General features: G+C 47.8%; 2 protein-coding genes across 3 annotated transcripts; both read right to left on the reverse strand.

Annotated features, from left to right (window-relative positions):
* Positions 1 to 2,721: 2,721 nt before the first annotated feature.
* Positions 2,722 to 16,068, reverse strand: LOC141107378 (calpain-1 catalytic subunit-like). 2 transcript variants are annotated; one of them, XM_073598070.1, is made up of 14 exons: positions 16,030 to 16,068; positions 15,657 to 15,773; positions 12,955 to 13,024; positions 11,779 to 11,903; positions 11,004 to 11,137; positions 10,636 to 10,807; positions 10,443 to 10,526; positions 10,175 to 10,260; positions 9,496 to 9,570; positions 8,510 to 8,649; positions 8,156 to 8,319; positions 8,025 to 8,039; positions 4,830 to 5,032; positions 2,722 to 2,895 (listed from the first exon to the last, which is right to left on the reverse strand). In XM_073598070.1, exons 2-14 carry the CDS (start codon positions 15,771 to 15,773, stop codon positions 2,886 to 2,888), a joined length of 1,395 nt encoding a protein of 464 aa, XP_073454171.1. In that variant the 5' UTR covers positions 16,030 to 16,068; the 3' UTR covers positions 2,722 to 2,885. The 2 variants fall into 2 exon arrangements, with proteins under 2 accessions (XP_073454171.1, XP_073454172.1); XM_073598071.1 differs by lacking the exons at positions 12,955 to 13,024; positions 16,030 to 16,068 and having other exon boundaries at positions 15,657 to 15,779.
* Positions 13,264 to 15,541, reverse strand: LOC141107114 (uncharacterized). The gene is made up of 3 exons (XM_073597866.1): positions 15,531 to 15,541; positions 13,582 to 14,096; positions 13,264 to 13,484 (listed from the first exon to the last, which is right to left on the reverse strand). The coding sequence occupies exons 1-3, from the start codon at positions 15,539 to 15,541 to the stop codon at positions 13,264 to 13,266; spliced, it is 747 nt and encodes a 248-aa protein (XP_073453967.1).
* Positions 16,069 to 17,711: the final 1,643 nt, after the last annotated feature.

Genomic DNA, 17,711 nt, shown 5'->3' on the forward strand with positions numbered 1-17,711 from the left:
CTCCCACAGTTCTGTTTCAGAGACAATAAATCTCTTTGCATTCAAAAAGTACCTGGCGCCCACCTGTTCATCTTGTATTACACCCGCCATGTCTTATAACTCACTCTACATTGAAAGATGTCAGCTGTCCTTATCTCTGGAGGTCACCATTGGGCTTCAGGGGCCAAAAATTGTAATGTTCCTTACATTGGTGATCAGTGGGAAGAGTGTTCCTTACATTGAAGGTCAGTGAGAAGAATGTCCCTTACATTGGTGATCGGTGAGAAGAATGTTCCTTACATTGAAGGTCAGTGAGAAGAATGTCCCTTACATTGGTGATCAGTGGGAAGAATGTTCCTTACATTGGTGGTCAGTGAGAAGAATGTTCCTTACATTGGTGATCAGTGGGAAGAATGTTCCTTACATTGGTGATCAGTGAGAAGAATGTTCCTTACATTGGTGATCAGTGAGAAGAATGTTCCTTACATTGGTGATCAGTGGGAAGAATGTTCCTTACATTGGTGGTCAGTGAGAAGAATGCTCCTTACATTGGTGATCAGTGGGAAGAATGTTCCTTACATTGGTGGTCAGTGGGAAGAATGTTCCTTACATTGGTGATCAGTGGGAAGAATGTTCCTTACATTGGTGGTCAGTGGGAAGAATGTTCCTTACATTGGTGATCAGTGAGAAGAATGTTCCTTATATTGGTGATCAGCGAGAAGAATGCTCCTTACATTGGTGATCAGTGAGAAGAATGTTCCTTACATTGGTGATCAGTGAGAAGAATGTTCCTTACATTGGTGATCAGTGAGAAGAATGTTCCTTACATCGGTGATCAGTGAGAAGAATGCTCCTTACATTGGTGATCAGTGAGAAGAATGTTCCTTACATTGGTGATCAGTGAGAAGAATGTTCCTTACATTGGTGATCAGTGAGAAGAATGTCCCTTACATTGGTGATCAGTGGGAAGAATGTTCCTTACATTGGTGATCAGTGGGAAGAATGTTCCTTACATTGGTGATCAGTGGGAAGAATGTTCCTTACATTGGTGGTCAGTGAGAAGAATGTTCCTTACATTGGTGATCAGTGAGAAGAATGTCCCTTACATTGGTGATCAGTGAGAAGAATGTCCCTTACATTGGTGATCAGTGGGAAGAATGTTCCTTACATTGGTGATCAGTGGGAAGAATGTTCCTTACATTGGTGATCAGTGAGAAGAATGTTCCTTACATTGGTGATCAGTGAGAAGAATGTTCCTTACATTGGTGATCAGTGAGAAGAATGTTCCTTACATTGGTGATCAGTGAGAAGAATGTTCCTTACATTGGTGATCAGTGGGAAGAATGTCCCTTACATTGGTGATCGGTGAGAAGAATGCTCCTTATATTGGTGATCAGTGAGAAGAATGTTCCTTACATTGGTGATCAGTGAGAAGAATGCTCCTTACATTGGTGATCAGTGGGAAGAATGTTCCTTACATTGGTGATCAGTGAGAAGAATGCTCCTTACATTGGTGATCAGTGAGAAGAATGTTCCTTACATTGGTGATCAGTGAGAAGAATGTTCCTTACATTGGTGATCAGTGAGAGGAATGTTCCTTACATTGGTGATCAGTGAGAAGAATGCTCCTTACATTGGTGATCAGTGAGAAGAATGTTCCTTACATTGGTGATTGGTGAGAAGAATGTTCCTTACATTGGTGGTCAGTGAGAAGAATGTTCCTTACATTGGTGATCAGTAAGAAGAATGTTCCTTACATTGGTGATCAGTGAGAAGAATGTTCCTTACATTGGTGATCAGTGAGAGGAATGTTCCTTACATTGATGATTGGTGAGAAGAATGTTCCTTACATTGGTGATCAGTGAGAAGAATGTTCCTTACATTGGTGATCAGTGAGAAGAATGTTCCTTACATTGGTGATCAGTGAGAAGAATGTTCCTTACATTGGTGATCGGTGAGAAGAATGTTCCTTACATTGGTGATCGGTGAGAAGAATGTTCCTTACATTGGTGATCAGTGAGAAGAATGTTCCTTACATTGGTGATCAGTGAGAAGAATGTTCCTTACATTGGTGATCAGTGAGAAGAATGTTCCTTACATTGGTGATCAGTGAGAAGAATGCTCCTTACATTGGTGATCAGTGAGAAGAATGTTCCTTACATTGGTGATCAGTGAGAAGAATGTTCCTTACATTGGTGATCAGTGAGAAGAATGTTCCTTACATTGGTGGTCAGTGAGAAGAATGCTCCTTACATTGGTGATCAGTGAGAAGAATGTTCCTTACATTGGTGATCAGTGAGAAGAATGTTCCTTACATTGGTGATCAGTGAGAAGAATGTTCCTTACATTGGTGATCAGTGAGAAGAATGTTCCTTACATTGGTGGTCAGTGAGAAGAATGTTCCTTACATTGGTGATCAGTGAGAAGAATGTTCCTTACGTTGGTGATCAGTGAGAAGAATGATCCTTACATTGGTGATCAGTGGGAAGAATGTTCCTTACATTGGTTATCAGTGAGAAGAATGTTCCTTACATTGGTGATCAGTGAGAAGAATGTTCCTTACATTGGTGATCAGTGGGAAGAATGTCCCTTAGATTGTTGGTCAGTGGCTAAATGTGAGAAATTGCTAAAGGAGCCTCTGGTGACCTCTGGAGGAGGGGCCACAGTTGTGAAAGTCTAGTGCAGAGTGTTCTGAGATCTAATGAATGTATTGGAATTCAGTGATCAATAACGAGAGGATCATATAGCTGAGGACTTTATTTGATGGTGTCACAATGATCACAATTGTTAGTTGTGTCCCAGCGCTGTGACTCCATGGGGTCTCCATGTCCAGAGGTGGCACATCTATAGTCTCCCCATACAGTTATGCTTGCCCAGGTGACTCTTTATCCTCCATCACTGAACCTTCAGATTGCACTGAAAACAGACAAATCTCAGTCAGTGTATACAAAGAATTGACTCCGCCTTAAAACACACATTACAATGAAATGACGCGCATATATCAAAGGCTCCCTGACCAAACCAACTTCATGCAATAATAGGGTCAGGAATGAATGATAGACATAGGTACTCAGGGGACCCAGTGAAGAGGTTGGGTGGGCTGCTGGACAGAATTGCTCATAGGGACCCAATGAAGGGATTGGGGGAACTGATGGACAGAGGTGCTCATAGGGCCCGAATGAAGAGGTTGGGGGGGGGGGGGGGACTTATGGACAGAGGTGCTTATAGGGACCCAATGAAGAGGTTGGGGAGGGGACAGGACTTATAAACACAGGTGCTCAAAGGGATCCAGTGAAGAGGTTGGGGGCCAGTAATGGACAGAGGTGCTCATAAGGACCCAATGAAGAAGTTGAGGGGGCTTGATGGACAGAGGTGCTCAGGGGGGAACCAATAGAGGGTTTGGGGGGGGTGGTGGTGGACAGAGGTGTTCATAGTGACCCAATGGAGTTTGGGGGCCCTAATGGATAGAGGTGCTCAGAGGGACCTGATTGAAAAGTTGGGGGGCCTTATGGACTGAGGTGCTCATAGGGACCCAATGGAGAGGTGATGGACAGAGGTGCTCATAGAGACCCATTGAAGAGGTTGAGGGGGTCTGATGGACAGAGGTGCTCAGAGGGTACCCAATAGAGAGTTGATGGGAGGAGGGGGGGTGGACAGAGGTGTTCATAGGGACCCAATGGAGAGGTTAGGGGAAAGGGGCCTTATGGACAGAGGTGCTCATAGGGACCCAATGGAGAGGTTGTGGGCCCCTGATGGACAGAGGTGCTCAATGAGACCCAATGAAGAGGTTCAGGGGGGCCCTGATGGACAGAGGTTCTCATGGGGACCCAATGGACAATGATCACTCCTAGTTGGGGGTGGGGTACCTCTATTTCCAGTCAGGAACAATAATACACTCATAGAGATGATACATTTTTCTAGACTCTCTTTGTATTTCGGTGACTTGGTAGGATGTAGAGAGCTTTAGTCATCTTGTCTATAGATGTCTGTTGGTGATTCATCTCAGTCACTTGCTGTCTGAGTTGCCTCCAGCAGGGTGTACTGAAGATGACACTTTTTTATTATGGATATTTGATGGTCTAGCAAATCAGCTGATTTGGTGGTGGGATGTGGGAGGGGTCTGCTACTGCATCATGGGATTGTCATTAAATATTTGGGGCACTTCCTTACACATGGTCTTTCCTCCTGGGTTTAGCACCAGAGGTGATATAATGGTAACAATGATCTTGCTCCTAGGGCTTTGGGTTGAAGGATCTGGAGTTGCTGCTATTGGGAGGAACCCTTGAAATGAATGGCTGACCTGGATGTTCTTCTTGGGCCTAAAGAAAGCTGAGTGCAGTTTTCCTGCACAATGGAGGAGATGAGTGGCATGTGAGTAACATGGGAACCCTTCCATGCTGTCCTGCCTTGAGTACTAAGACTGAGACACCACCAGATCCTCAGTTTTCAGGGTTTCCAGCCAGTATAGCCTGGTGACAGAAGGACCCAGAAGGTTAGAAAGACATGGAGAAGACCAAAGACTGTTTAACAGCTTCCCATGCTCCTCCCTCCATCCTGTCCTCAATGTCAATGTGCATTAAATCTACAAAAATCTCAATTGGCGCCCATCATTCTGAACATCCAAAGACAATATTCTCTTCCCTAGAAGATCACACCTGGGACCTCATGGCCGATAATTGGGCCTTGGACATTCCCAATGTAGTTATTGATTAGCTAAAGATCAATATTTATTGAGGATCAGTCACAATAGTGCTGCACACGAAAGAACTTTTTGTATTTCTCCACAGGTAACAATCATACCACAAATGTCATCTTCCCATCCAGCCCTGAACTCTTCTCCACTCCCTCACCTGCCGCCGGGGTCTCTCTCGCAACACACTCTGATGTAGAAGTCACTCTCCTGATTGGCATCGTAGGTGGAAGGCACAATGACATACTCGCCCGCTGGCAGGCGTATCCGCATTGTCACCCCACGGCTGTTCTGTGGCTCTCCGGTGTCACACACAGGGCGATTCCTGGAGAAGAATGCGCGGTCCAGTCTGGGGAGAGGCACCTAAAAAGGGATCTGTGTTACTTGGCAGCGGACAGTGATTGGGGAGCAAGGATTGGAGGGGGGAGGAGGGGGGAGGAGGGGGGAGGGGGGGGGGTTGAGAGTCAGTGATAGAGGTTGGGAAGGTGGGATGGTAGAGGTTTTTTTTTTTTTCTTTCTTTTTTTTCCACTTCAGAAACCAATAAGCAGAGGGCAAAATCAGCTCGATGTTCATTGACTGTCGCCTTCTCCGGTTTACATCATAGTGGAACATGCATTACCTCTATTCCTTTTGAATCGACCCTCTGAATACTTTAATGTATCACTTTAGCAGCAAGTCCTCCCTTATTCCCAACACCTAGGCTCCATCTGTAGTAACGCTAAAGCCCAGTGGCAAGTGGGACTTTATCATTTTCTGGGCCAGGTTCGAGGTTAGAGGGACTCGTATAAAGAAGTAAAAATATAAAAAAGATAAAGGAAAAGCAGGAAGGGGATATATAATAGAAGACTTATGGGCTCCCCATGCCCATCCCTTTCTGAGCTGCCCAGTATTTCACAAAAAGTTTACTTATTCCCAAATCAACCCCCCCCCACCCCCCCTCAAGATTTAACCTGCAACCATCTAGATTATTTATTTAATCAAAATAAGAAAAAACAAGAAAACAAGAAATAAGACACTAAAAAAAAGAAGAAAAGAAAATATGCGCGCCAAATTCACTTCGCTATAGCGCTCCTTGTCCTCAAGTATCTCAGTTACCTATATAATTGTGTTAATCCCCTCTCTTGGTCTAATCCTACGCCTTGCCTATTAGGGGCCTCCTGCTTTCTCTAGCCATGGCTTCCACATGCTTTCAAATTCCTGAAGGTTGCCTCTCTTTATGTACTCCACTCTTTCCCTACTCAGAGTATCATTAATAGTAGAGATCCAGTCTTTCACCGAGGGGGGGTCTTTTGATTGCCATCTTAGTGTTATCATCTTCCTAGCCTGAAACAAGGCCCGCGTGATGGCCAGAGGTTTAAGGGGCAGTGATGGGGTTGTGAAGGAGGGACGGTGGAGGTTTGAGAGGCAGTGATAGAGGTTGGGAAGGAGGGATGGTGGGGGTTTGCGGGTCAGTGATGAAGGTTGGGAAAGAGGGATGGAGGCAGTTTGAGGGGCAGTGATGAGGTTTGGGAAGGAGGGATGGTGGAGGTTTGAGTGTCAGTGATGAGGGTGGGGAAGGAGGGATGGTGGAGGTTTGAGTGTCAGTGATGGGGGTTGGGAAGGAGGGATGGAGGAGGTTTAAAGGTCAGTGATGGGGGTTGGGAAGGAGGGATGGTGGAGATTTGAAGGACAGTGATGGGTATTGGGAAGGAGGGATGGTGGAGGTTTGAGGGTCAGTGGGGGTTGGGAAGATGGGATGATGGAGGTTTGAGAGGCTCTGCTGGGGTTTTGAAGGAGGGATGGTGGGTGTATGAGAGGCAGTGATGGGGGCTGGGAAGGAGTTATGGTGGAGGCTTGAGGGTCAGTGATGGGGGTTGGGAAGGAGGGATGGTGGAGGTTTGAGAGGCACTGATGGGGTTGGGAAGGAGGGAGGGTGGAGGTTTGAGGGTCAGTGATGGGGTTGGGAAGGAGAGATGGTGGAGGTTTGAGGGGAAGTGATAGTGGTTGGGAAGGAGGGATGGTAGAGGTTTGAGGGGCAGTGATGGGGATTGGGAAGGAGGGATGGGAAAGGTTTGAGAGGCAGTGATGGGGTTGGGAAGGAGGGATGTTGAGGTTTTAGGGTCAGTGATGGGGATTGGGAAGGAGGGATGGTGGAGGTTTGAGAGGCAGTGATGGGGTTGGGAAAGAGGGATGGTAGATGTTTGAGGGGTAGTGATGGAGGTTGGGGAGGAGGGATGGTGGAGGCTTAAAGGTCAGTGCTGGAAGTTGGTAAGGTGGGATGGTAGAAGTTTTTTTTGGGGGGGGCAGTGATGGTGGTTGGGAAGGAGGGATGGTGGGGGTTTGAGGGTCAGTGATGTAGGCTGGGAAGGAGGGATGGTGGAGGTTTGAGGGGCAGTGATGAGGGTTGGGAAGAAGGGATGGTGGAGGTTTGAAGGTCAGTGATGGGGGTTTGGGAAGGAGGGATGGTGGAGGTTTGAGGGTCAGTGATGGGGGTTGGGAAGGAGAGATGGTGGGGGTTTGAGGGTCAGTGACGGGGGTTGGGAAGGAGGGATGGTGGAGGTTTGAGAGGCAGGGATGGGGTTGGGAAAGAAGGATGGTGAGTGTATGGGAGGCAGTGATTGGTGCTGGGAAGGAGTGATGGTGGAAGTTTGAGGGGCAGTGATGATGGTTGGGAAAGAAGGATGGAGAGTGTATTGGAGGCAGTGATTGGGGCTGGGAAGGAGGGATGGTGGAAGTTTGAGGGGCAGTGATGAGGGTTGGGAAGGAGGGATGGTGGAGGTTTGAAGGTCAATGATAGGGGATTGGGAAGGAGGGTTGGTGGAGGTTTGAGGGTCAGTGATGGGAGTTGGGAAGGAGAGATGGTGGAGGTTTGAGGGTCAGTGATGGGGTTGGGAAGGAGGGATGGTGGTGGTTTGAGAGGCAGTAATGGGGTTGGGAAAGAAGGATGGTGAGTGTATGGGAGGCAGTGATTGGTGCTGGGAAGGAGTGATGGTGGAGGTTTGAGGGGCAGTGAAGGGGTTGGGAAGGAAAGATGGTGGAGGTTTGAGGGTCAGTGATGGGGGTTGGGAAGGAGGGATAGTGAAGGTTTGAGAGGCAGTGATGGAGTTGGGAAGGCAGGATGCTGGGGGTTTGTGGGGCAGTGATGGGGGTTGGGAAGTAGGGATAGTGGATGTTTGAGGGGCAGTGATTGGGGTTGGGAAGGAGGGATGGTGGGGGTTTGGGGGAAAGTGATGGGGGTTGGGATGGAGGGATGGTGGGGGTTTGGGGGGAATTATGGATGCGGCATAGAGGACTGGTGGGGGAGGAGGGTATGTAATGGGCAGCACAGGAAGGCAGAGAGACGAGGTGGGCAGTTGGGTCCTCATCATTTCTTACCAGATCTTGGGGTACCTGTTAATAAAAAAGTAAATTTCACGTCAGTGTCGGACTCTATTCATCTTCTCTCCACATTCCATATCTCACACAATACAGGAGGATGAGCTAGAAGAGCCGTAAGCGGTCCATACCTGGTACAGGTGACATGCAATATGCAGCTTCTGAGCTCCTCCGTCAGTCTGCATCAACTCCAACAAAACCCTCCAATGTTCATCCTGTTCATTTTTATGCTCCACCTCTTGGTCTGAAGACCCACCCACACGGAGCCGAAATTGGGGGTTGTTGAAGAATGTTCCTGAAAGATGATATAAACGTATCTGCTGTAATGGTGGTCATGGAACCCTTGCCCTGGGTCCTGGTCAGTTTATGGTGGAGTATGACAAGACCATGCTGAGGAACATTCATACCCAGGGAGGGGGATTATGGCTTTGTGGGGGGTTTCTGCAATAATCCCAGCAGAGACGTAAATGTTTCTATGGACTCACTAAGTCTGCGCCCCCCTCCAGCGTTGACTCCGCGCTGCCAGCGACCACGCAGATGAGTGACATCACAATGAGGTGAGTCCAGGTTGGTGTGACAAATGACCATCCAGGAGAACAACGAGCAGAAATCCTCACACAGCATCCTACATGAAGGAGAAATGGGGGACACTGGAGCACCACCACTGACCAACTGTCTAATGACCCCAACATGAAGGAGGGAGGAGCATAGAATGAGGGACAAGGGGACACCACCACTTACCAACTGTATAATGACCCCAACATGAAGGAGGGAGGAGCATAGAATGGGGGACACGGGGACACCACCACCGACCAACGTCTAATGATCCCAACATGAAGGAGGGAGGAGCATAGAATGAGGGACAAGGGGACACCACCACTTACCAACTGTATAATGACCCCAACATGAAGGAAGAAGGAGCATAGAATGGGGGACACGGGGACACCACCACTGACCAACTGTCTAATGACCCCAACATGAAGGAGAGAGGAGCATAGAATGGGGGACACGGGGACACCACCACCGACCAACTTTTAATGACACCAACATGAAGGAGAGAGGAGCATAGAATGGGGGACATGGGAACACCACCACTGACCAACTGTATAATGACACCAACATGAAGGAGGAGCATAGAATGAGGGACATGGGGAAACCACCACTGACCAACTTTCCCCACGGGGGAAACCACCACCCCAACATGAAGGAGAAAAGTGCATAGAATGGGGGACACCACCACTGACCAATCCCAACATGATGGAGAGAGAAGCATAGAATGGGGGACATGGGGACACCCCTACTGACCAACTATATAATGACACTGTCTGTGGGGCCGCTTCATCTTGGAGTCCAGGTCCACAGTATAGAGGAGGAAGGTGTAAGGGGTCCCCAGAGAGTCAAGTGACTACACTGGGCAGGAAAATGAAGGAAATTAATGTAGAGAAGAGAATTCCTCCTCTATACTGATTACCAGAACTCTCCGTCTTCCCTCTGAAGGTTGAGCTGCTTCTGCTCTTCATCTGATACTGACCGCCATTCCGGAGACCTGGAACCACATCTCAGGGTTACTCATGTCTGAAACAAAAACTGTCTGTGCTGTCTATTTAACATTTTTGGAACGCCCTGAGTCTAATTTTAAGCTTTTAGTGTTTTTTTTTAAATGTAAATTGATCAACATATTTGATAAATACAGTCACATATGACTAATGTCTGGCCAATGTGTACAGCTGTCTCTACGGTAACGGGAGGATGGTAATGGCCTCCTCTGATGGAAGTAATACTCCATATTCCCATCGCACACGTTCTTGGATAAGCTCTAAAAGATTTGGGTGCTGCAGAAACAACCAGGTGGGAACTGTTCAGAAAGTCACAATGGAGATATTTGCCAGCACACCATGGATCGACAAGGTAGAGTCCAAACTGATTTTTATTGCATGATCATAACACAAACCAGTGCAACATTTCAGAGCCACTCAGGGCCCCTTCATCGGGTATGACGAAGGGGCCCTGCGTGGCTCCAAAACGTTGCACTGCTTTGTGTTGTGATCATACAATAAAAATCTATTTGGTCGCTACCTTGTCGATCCATGGTGTGCTGGCAAATATCTCCATTGTGTTCTCTGATGGGAGGACCCCAGGGGTCTCCTTACTTATCACTCCATGGGCCCTTATATTCGGTGAATCCCCAGGGGTTCCTCAGTCGGATGAGGGTGACGTCTCCGGAGTCATTCTGAACCTGGAGGGAGAAGGAATAGTGGACAATGACTGGATCAAGATGGTGAACCTCCCAGGAACCATGAGGACCAAACCAGAGTGTAGAGTCTGGCTGTATCAAAGATATCAATGAGCGCACCCAGGAGAGGAACCAACCCTTCACCTCTGGAGACCCTGACTTCCCCTGGACTTCCGGACGCTCACCTCCTTGGCTCCAAGTATGGAGTAGGCATGACCCAGGACCAGTCCATCCTCCTTCACCTCTCCGACCTCTCCGTGTCCTGACACCTTCCCAGACAGAAAGATGATATTATATACCTCTATATCTCTGTAGTATGATATACAGTATACTCTATAATAAATATCTCTATATATGTTTGTAGTATATATTATATACCTCTATATAGCAGGCCATAGGGAAGGCACTGTGTGATGACTCCACAATCAGGTCCCAGATCTCCTCAGAGGTGTGGCGGGTCAGGCTGACCGTCTCCGCCAGGCCTCCCGTGAAATCCTCCAGAGCCTCCGGGATGGTTCCTCCTTCCAGAGCCAAATATCCTCCACGCATCCTACACAGTACACACATCTTACATTACCAACATCTATCATGGGGGACATTACGGTAGTATTGGAGGTGCTGTGTAGCATATCGGTAGTGGAGGTCTTGTATAGTATATTGGTAGTGGAGGTCTTGTGTAGTATATCGGTGGCAAAGGTATTGCGTAGTGTACTGTATATCAGTAGTGGGTGTGATGGTTGACATACTTGGCGTAGGCCTTCTCCAGCAGGGGGCTCCACATCTCCTCCAGTGTGTTGCTCTTGGTGTAGATCAGAGCATTGTTCTTAGTTGGGAGTGTGTCATCGATGACCACATCCAGCCACTCACCGAACTGCGACAACTGCCAAGACACCAAGAACAGGCATCACCCCCATTTCCAGGTCACTGCCCCAATCCAAGAAACCCCACCCCCAGGTCACCCCCCCCAATCCCAAAAACCCTTCCCCCAGGAACCCAATCCCCAGGTCACCCCCCCCTCCAAACACAGGGACTAAGCCCCCAGGTCACCCCCCCAATCCAAGGAACCCCCGCCCCCAGGTCACCACCCCCCAATCTCAGGAACCCTGCCCCTCCCTGCCTTGTTGTGTGGATGGTAGGACCCAATTTTGTGTACTGTTTTGATGTCCTTCAGGTTTTAGAGGGGCCAGATTGTGGCCAGTGGGAGTAGGAAATGCCACGGCATCAGTGCCCCATCATTGGTTTTAATGGGAGAAATAGTGTCCCATTGTCAATGTCAATGATATGAATAGTGCCCCATTGATGGTGTTAATAGAGGGAATGATGCATCATTGGTGTCAGTTGGTGGAGTAGTATTCCAAGGGCCAGATAAGGGCAAGCAAAGGGCCACATCTGGCCCCCCAGGTCACAGTTTGGAGACCACTGTCCTATGGCGTTCTCGCCCATAGTGGTGTCCCCACCTGCCCTACGATGACCCCTCTGTGATAGACTCTGTCCTGGGTGAGTCTTTCACACCCTCCTCACCTTGAAATGGAAGATTCCGCTGTATCCATCGCTCTTGTTGAAGGTCTGATTCTCAGGAACGACTCGCGAGAAGAGCTGGGGGTGGAGGGTGAGTGACGACATGGAGGAGAGGAGCCAGCAATCCCCTGTGTTGGAGAGGGACATAGATCAATCTCTATTACATCTGTCCATGGAACAGGCATGAGGAGTCAGTAGTCAGGAGGGTAGGTGGGCATCGTCCAGACCAGATATGATGTCATTGGAGGGATCAGGAGGGATCTGTCCACCATCACATGATCATATAATAGACGTCTATATGTGACAACACTTCATACATTTTAGGGGTGTAGTAGAGAGAGCAATCCAGCAGACGTGTTTCGGGGATGACTCCCCCTTCATCAGGGCTAAAAGAATGCAGACAATGGAGCCCTGATGAAGCGGCGGAGGAATCCCTGAAACATGTCATCTGCTGGATTGTTCATATAAATAAAATGACTTGGACTCTTGTAATGGAGGGGTGCTCTTTATTCTATGCATCCTTCAGGTTTTATCCAAAACGCCCCCCCCCCCCCCGGAGGCCTCTCCATGTAAAGGGGCCTAACCTGAGTCACTGTGTTCGCAGCATAGATGACATCCGACACCATGAGATCTGACCAACCTCTAACCCTGAACCTTCAATATGTCATTTGTGTCCATCTATAGTGGCTGATGATTCCTGGAGAGCGAGGGACCTAGGCGCTCCTGTATACGGAGGAATGACACCCAGAACCCTCTCTGATCAGTCTGGAACTACAATACACCCAACAAGGGGCTTGTCCGGAGACTTGAGGTTCATGGAATCAGGGTGCTGATTGCATTGCCTTATGTACAGGTGGGACTTTATGAAGAAAGGCAGCAGCAGTGTCACAGCTCTTACCGTAAAGACCCCTTTCCTCTGAAGACTGGATGTCCTGTATGGGTTCCTAGTGACCCTTGTGGCAGAACGATTGGACTTATTATATACCCCAATCATCTCCTCAACTGGCAGATTGGACCAAGTGGACACCTGGATCTGCTGCCCACCAGGTAACCTGATGGCACCCAGAAGATATAAAGTTTCTTGTTTGTGGCCCAATGAGGAGCTGAGTGACCTATGTCTGGGGTGATATGAGGGGGTGAGGTGGGGTGATATGAGGGATGATATGAGGGGGGACTCACCCAGCTCTCCCTGGCAGATGTCCGATGTACCCGCTCCGCTCTCTATGAACTTCGGATTTGAGCAGAACTCCTGTGAAGAGAAAGGACCCTGCTGGTGACCTCTGACCTTGGACCCTGCTGGTGACCTCTGACCTTGGACCCTGCTGGTGACTTATGACTTTTCCTCTGGGGGGTCTCAGTACTCTGATTTCCCAGCCCAGTCACTACAAGGTGGTCCCACCACCCCTGCCGGAGGAATCTGATAGGAAGACCTCAGATTATGAGACTGAGCAGAGGGCCAATCTTATCTGAGGGCCAGAAGATGTGAAATCAGAAATGTCCGACCACAGCTCTCAGATAAATGGATGGATGGAGAGATGTAGGAATGGATGGATGGATGGAGAGATGTAGGGATGGAGAGATGTAGGGATGGATGGAGAGATGTAGGGATGGATGGATGGAGAGATGTAGGGATGGATGGAGAGATGTAGGGATAGATGGATGGAGAGATGTAGGGATGGAGAGATGTAGGGATGGATGGATGGATGGAGAGATGTAGGAATGGATAGAGGAAGGGATGGATTGAGAGAGGGATGGATGGATGGGGAGATGTAGGAATGGATAGAGGAAGGGATGGATTGAGAGAGGGATGGATGGATGGAGAAATGTAGGGATGGATGGAGAGATGTAGGGATGGAGAGATGTAGGGGTGGATGGATGGATGGAGAGATGTATGAATGGATAGAGGAAGGGATGGATTGAGAGAGGGATGGATGATGGAGAGATGTAGAGATGGATGGAGAGATGAAAAGATGGATGGAGAGATGTAGGGATAGATGGAGAGATGAAGGGATGGATGGAGAAATGTAGGGATGGATGGAGAGATGTAGGGATGGATGGATGGATGGATGGATGGATGGATGGAGGGATGTAGGGATGGATGGATAGAGAGATGTAAGGATGGATGGAGAGATGTAGGGATGGATGGATGGAGAGATGTAGGGATGGATGGATGGAGAGATGTAGGGATGGATGGATGGAGAAATGTAGGGATGGTAATATGTAGGGATGGATGGATGGATGGAGAGATGTAGGGATGGTAATATGTAGGGATGGATGGATGGAGAGATATAGGGATTGATGGATTTACCTTGCAAAAAGACCTGAACAAATTAATGGGGGAGGGGCGACTACATGGCAAATGAGGTTCAATGTAGAAAAATGTAAAATAATGGATTTGGGTGGTAAAAATCTGAATGCAATCTATAGACTGGGGGGAGAACCTCTGGGGGGATCTAGGATGGAAAAGGACCTGGGGGTCCTAGTAGATGATAGGCTCAGCAATGACATGCAATGCCAAGCTGCTGCTAATAAAGCAAACAGAATATTGGCATTAAAAAGGGATCAACTCCAGAGATAAAACGATAATTCTCCCCTCTACAAGACTCTGGTCCGGCCGCACCTGGAGTATGCTGTCCAGTTCTGGGCACCAGTCCTCAGGAAGGATGTACTGGAAATGGAGCGAGTACAAAGAAGGGCAACAAAGCTAATAAAGGGTCTGGAGGATCTTAGTTATGAGGAAAGGTTGTGAGCTCTGAACTTATTCTCTCTGGAGAAGAGACGCTTGAGAGGGGATATGATTTCAATGTATAAATACCGGACTGGTGACCCCACAATATACAAATACCGGACTGGTGACCCCCCAATATACAAATACCGGACTGGTGACCCCACAATATATAAATACCGGACTGGTGACCCCACAATATATAAATACCGGACTGGTGACCCCACAATATATAAATACCGGACTCGTGACCCCCCAATATACAAATACCGGACTGGTGACCCCACAATATATAAATACCGGACTGGTGACCCCACAATATATAAATACCGGACTGGTGACCCCACAATATATAAATACCGGACTGGTGACCCCACAATATATAAATACCGGACTGGTGACCCCCCAATATACAAATACCGGACTGGTGACCCCACAATATATAAATACCGGACTGGTGACCCCACAATATATAAATACCGGACTGGTGACCCCACAATATATAAATACCGGACTGGTGACCCCCCAATATACAAATACCGGACTGGTGACCCCACAATATATAAATACCGGACTGGTGACCCCACAATATATAAATACCGGACTGGTGACCCCACAATATATAAATACCGGACTGGTGACCCCACAATAGGGATAAAACTTTTTCGCAGAAGAGAGTTTAATAAGACTCGTGGCCACTCATTAAAATTAGAAGAAAAGAGGTTTAACCTTAAACTACGTAGAGGGTTCTTTACTGTAAGAGTGGCAAGGATGTGGAATTCCCTTCCACAGGCGGTGGTCTCAGCGGGGAGCATTGATAGCTTCAAGAAACTATTAGATAATCACCTGAAGGATCACAACATACAGAGATATATAATGTAATACTGACACATAATCACACACATAGGTTGGACTTGATGGACTTGTGTCTTTTTTCAACCTCACCTACTATGTAACTATGTATATGGATGAATTAACAGAAGAAAGAATGGAGGGAAGAGGGATGGATGAACCCCCCCCCGTCATCCACATTGATCCCATCTATAGGCCAGAGAAATTGTAAAGCTCTGAGAAAAGTTGTGAGATGGAGTCAGATTTCTCCATCTACAGAACATTCTGACCTGATTATTCTCTACCACTGAGATCCTAAACTTACCGGAGGACGCTTCCACTCCACACCCGGAATGTTCCGAGGAAACTTCTCATCTTCAAATAGAACCCCCTGACTCCGAGACCGACCACTGAGGACCTGGAAATCCTGACCTGCAAACATCTAGATAGATAGATAGATAGATAGATAGATAGATAGATAGATAGATAGATAGATAGATAGATAGATAGATAGATAGATAGATAGATAGATAGATAGATAGAGAGAGAGAGAGAGATAGATAGATAGATAGATAGATAGATAGATAGAGTTAGATACAATAGATAGATATAATAGATATAATAGATATAATAGATATAATAGATAATAGATATAATAGATAGATGGACAGATAACAGGCAGAGGTTTCGGCGGGCACCTTGTGGAGTGCGGAGTCTCTTGGCCGGTGTCCCCGCTGGTCATATATATGGATTGGGAAGGGTGGGGACACCCGGGCTCTGTGTCCTCAGGGATAAGGTGTTCTAGACAGAAGGGGGTGACGCCCGTTATACAAAGTATACGGATTATTCTCTGTGCTGATTCACTGACAGAACCTTCCGGGTGGCATACCATATCCTTACCTGAACTCTGTGTATGAACCATCCAATCACATCCATGTGTCTGTATGTTACTTTTAATCCTGACCCCCCCCCCCCCCCCCCCCATTCCTGCTTTTGTAGGGCCTGTTTGTGATAGCAGCAAGCACTGCTGTTCCTCTGAAATGCAATCGATGCACAGATCACTTTTCAGAGGCATTTGACAGGCGGTAAAGAGGCTTTATGTTGCCTCCTCACCACCTGTTTTAATGCAGCATCACCACACCGCAACCCTGCAATGCACACAGTTGCGGGGTAGTTGCAGTGCAGCCCCATTCACAGCATGTGTACACCCCCAGCTGCTGCCTCTGCAGCTAAAGAGGGAGAAGTTGGGGGTGGTAAAAACAGCTCAACCATGTGGTTTTACCGCCCCCTCCAACCTGAACAAGCCCTTTGTTCACATCTGCGTGCTGCGTGTAGGGCAGCTCATTCATTTCAATGGGCTTCCCTACCCACAAAAATGCAGGGAAAGAAGTCCCCGACCTTTTTTTCTTTTTAAATTGCTCTGCACCAAAAGCACCCCACGTTTTCCAGTTTGTGGGGTACCATTAAGAACACAGAAATGGGAACCAAGCCCTGGACTGGGGTGCCTCAAGACTGAAAATACTTTTTAAGGGAGCCCCGACTGGAAAAAGGTGGAGAAACACCGGCCCAGGAGATCGCCAATCACTTCAAACAGAAGATTGATACAATTCGCGAGGAGATCTCTACTGTTCCGATACCCTCCACGCTTTACACTTCATGTCCACAGGCACAATCATTACTTCCCTCTTTCACCCCCACCACTATAGACGAAGTTGCTAAACTACGTGCTAACCTCCACCTTACCACCTGCCCTCTGGATCCTGTTCCCTCACAAATGCTACCTTCACCCTCTGGCTCTATTCTACACTCTCTAACCCACATCTTCAATCTCTCCCTCTCTTCTGGCATCTTCCCCAACTCCCTAAAACATGCACTTGTCCGCCCCATACTTAAAAAGCCCTCACTGGATCCATCCAATCTTAACAACCTACACCCCATCTCCTTGCTCCTCTTCTTATCCAAACTCCTCGAACGTCTGGTCTACAACCAACTGAGCGTCCACCTCACTGATAATGGCCTTCTTGATCCTCTTCAGTCTGGATTTCATCCTCAACACTCCTAAAACTAACAAACAATCTACTAACGGCCAAACCCAATGGACATTATTCTGTACTCCTACTTCTGGACCTCTCTGCTGCCTTTGATATGGTTGATCACTCCCTCCTCCTCAAAAAACCCTGTGACTGTACTCTTCACTGGTTCTCCTCCTACTTATCCAACCGCACCTTCTTACAACTCTACTTCCTCCTCTCCTCTTCCTTTCTCTGTTGGGGTCCCCCAAGGTTCTGTTCTTGGACCTCTCCTATTTTCAATCCTCCTCCCTGGGTCATCTGATGGCCTCCCATGGCTTCCAATACCACCTCTACGCTGACGACACCCA

This window comes from Aquarana catesbeiana, linkage group LG09, assembly GCF_042186555.1.
Source record: "Aquarana catesbeiana isolate 2022-GZ linkage group LG09, ASM4218655v1, whole genome shotgun sequence".
Lineage (NCBI taxonomy): Eukaryota > Metazoa > Chordata > Amphibia > Anura > Ranidae > Aquarana > Aquarana catesbeiana.

Excerpts from the sequence above, each read along its gene's own strand:
- LOC141107114 (XM_073597866.1), bottom strand. Across the intron at positions 13,485-13,581 it reads CATTTCTCCATCCATCCATC|CTCCATCCATCCATCCATCC; the intron begins CCTCTCTCAATC and ends ATTCCTACATCT.
- LOC141107378 (XM_073598070.1), bottom strand. The coding sequence starts at position 15,773 with ATGTTTGCAGGTCAGGATTTCCAGGTCCTCAGTGGTCGGTCTCGGAGT. Across the intron at positions 13,025-15,656 it reads TGGAGTGGAAGCGTCCTCCG|GAGTTCTGCTCAAATCCGAA; the intron begins GTAAGTTTAGGA and ends TTCTCTTCACAG. Across the intron at positions 10,808-11,003 it reads CTGGAGAAGGCCTACGCCAA|GATGCGTGGAGGATATTTGG; the intron begins GTATGTCAACCA and ends TGTACTGTGTAG.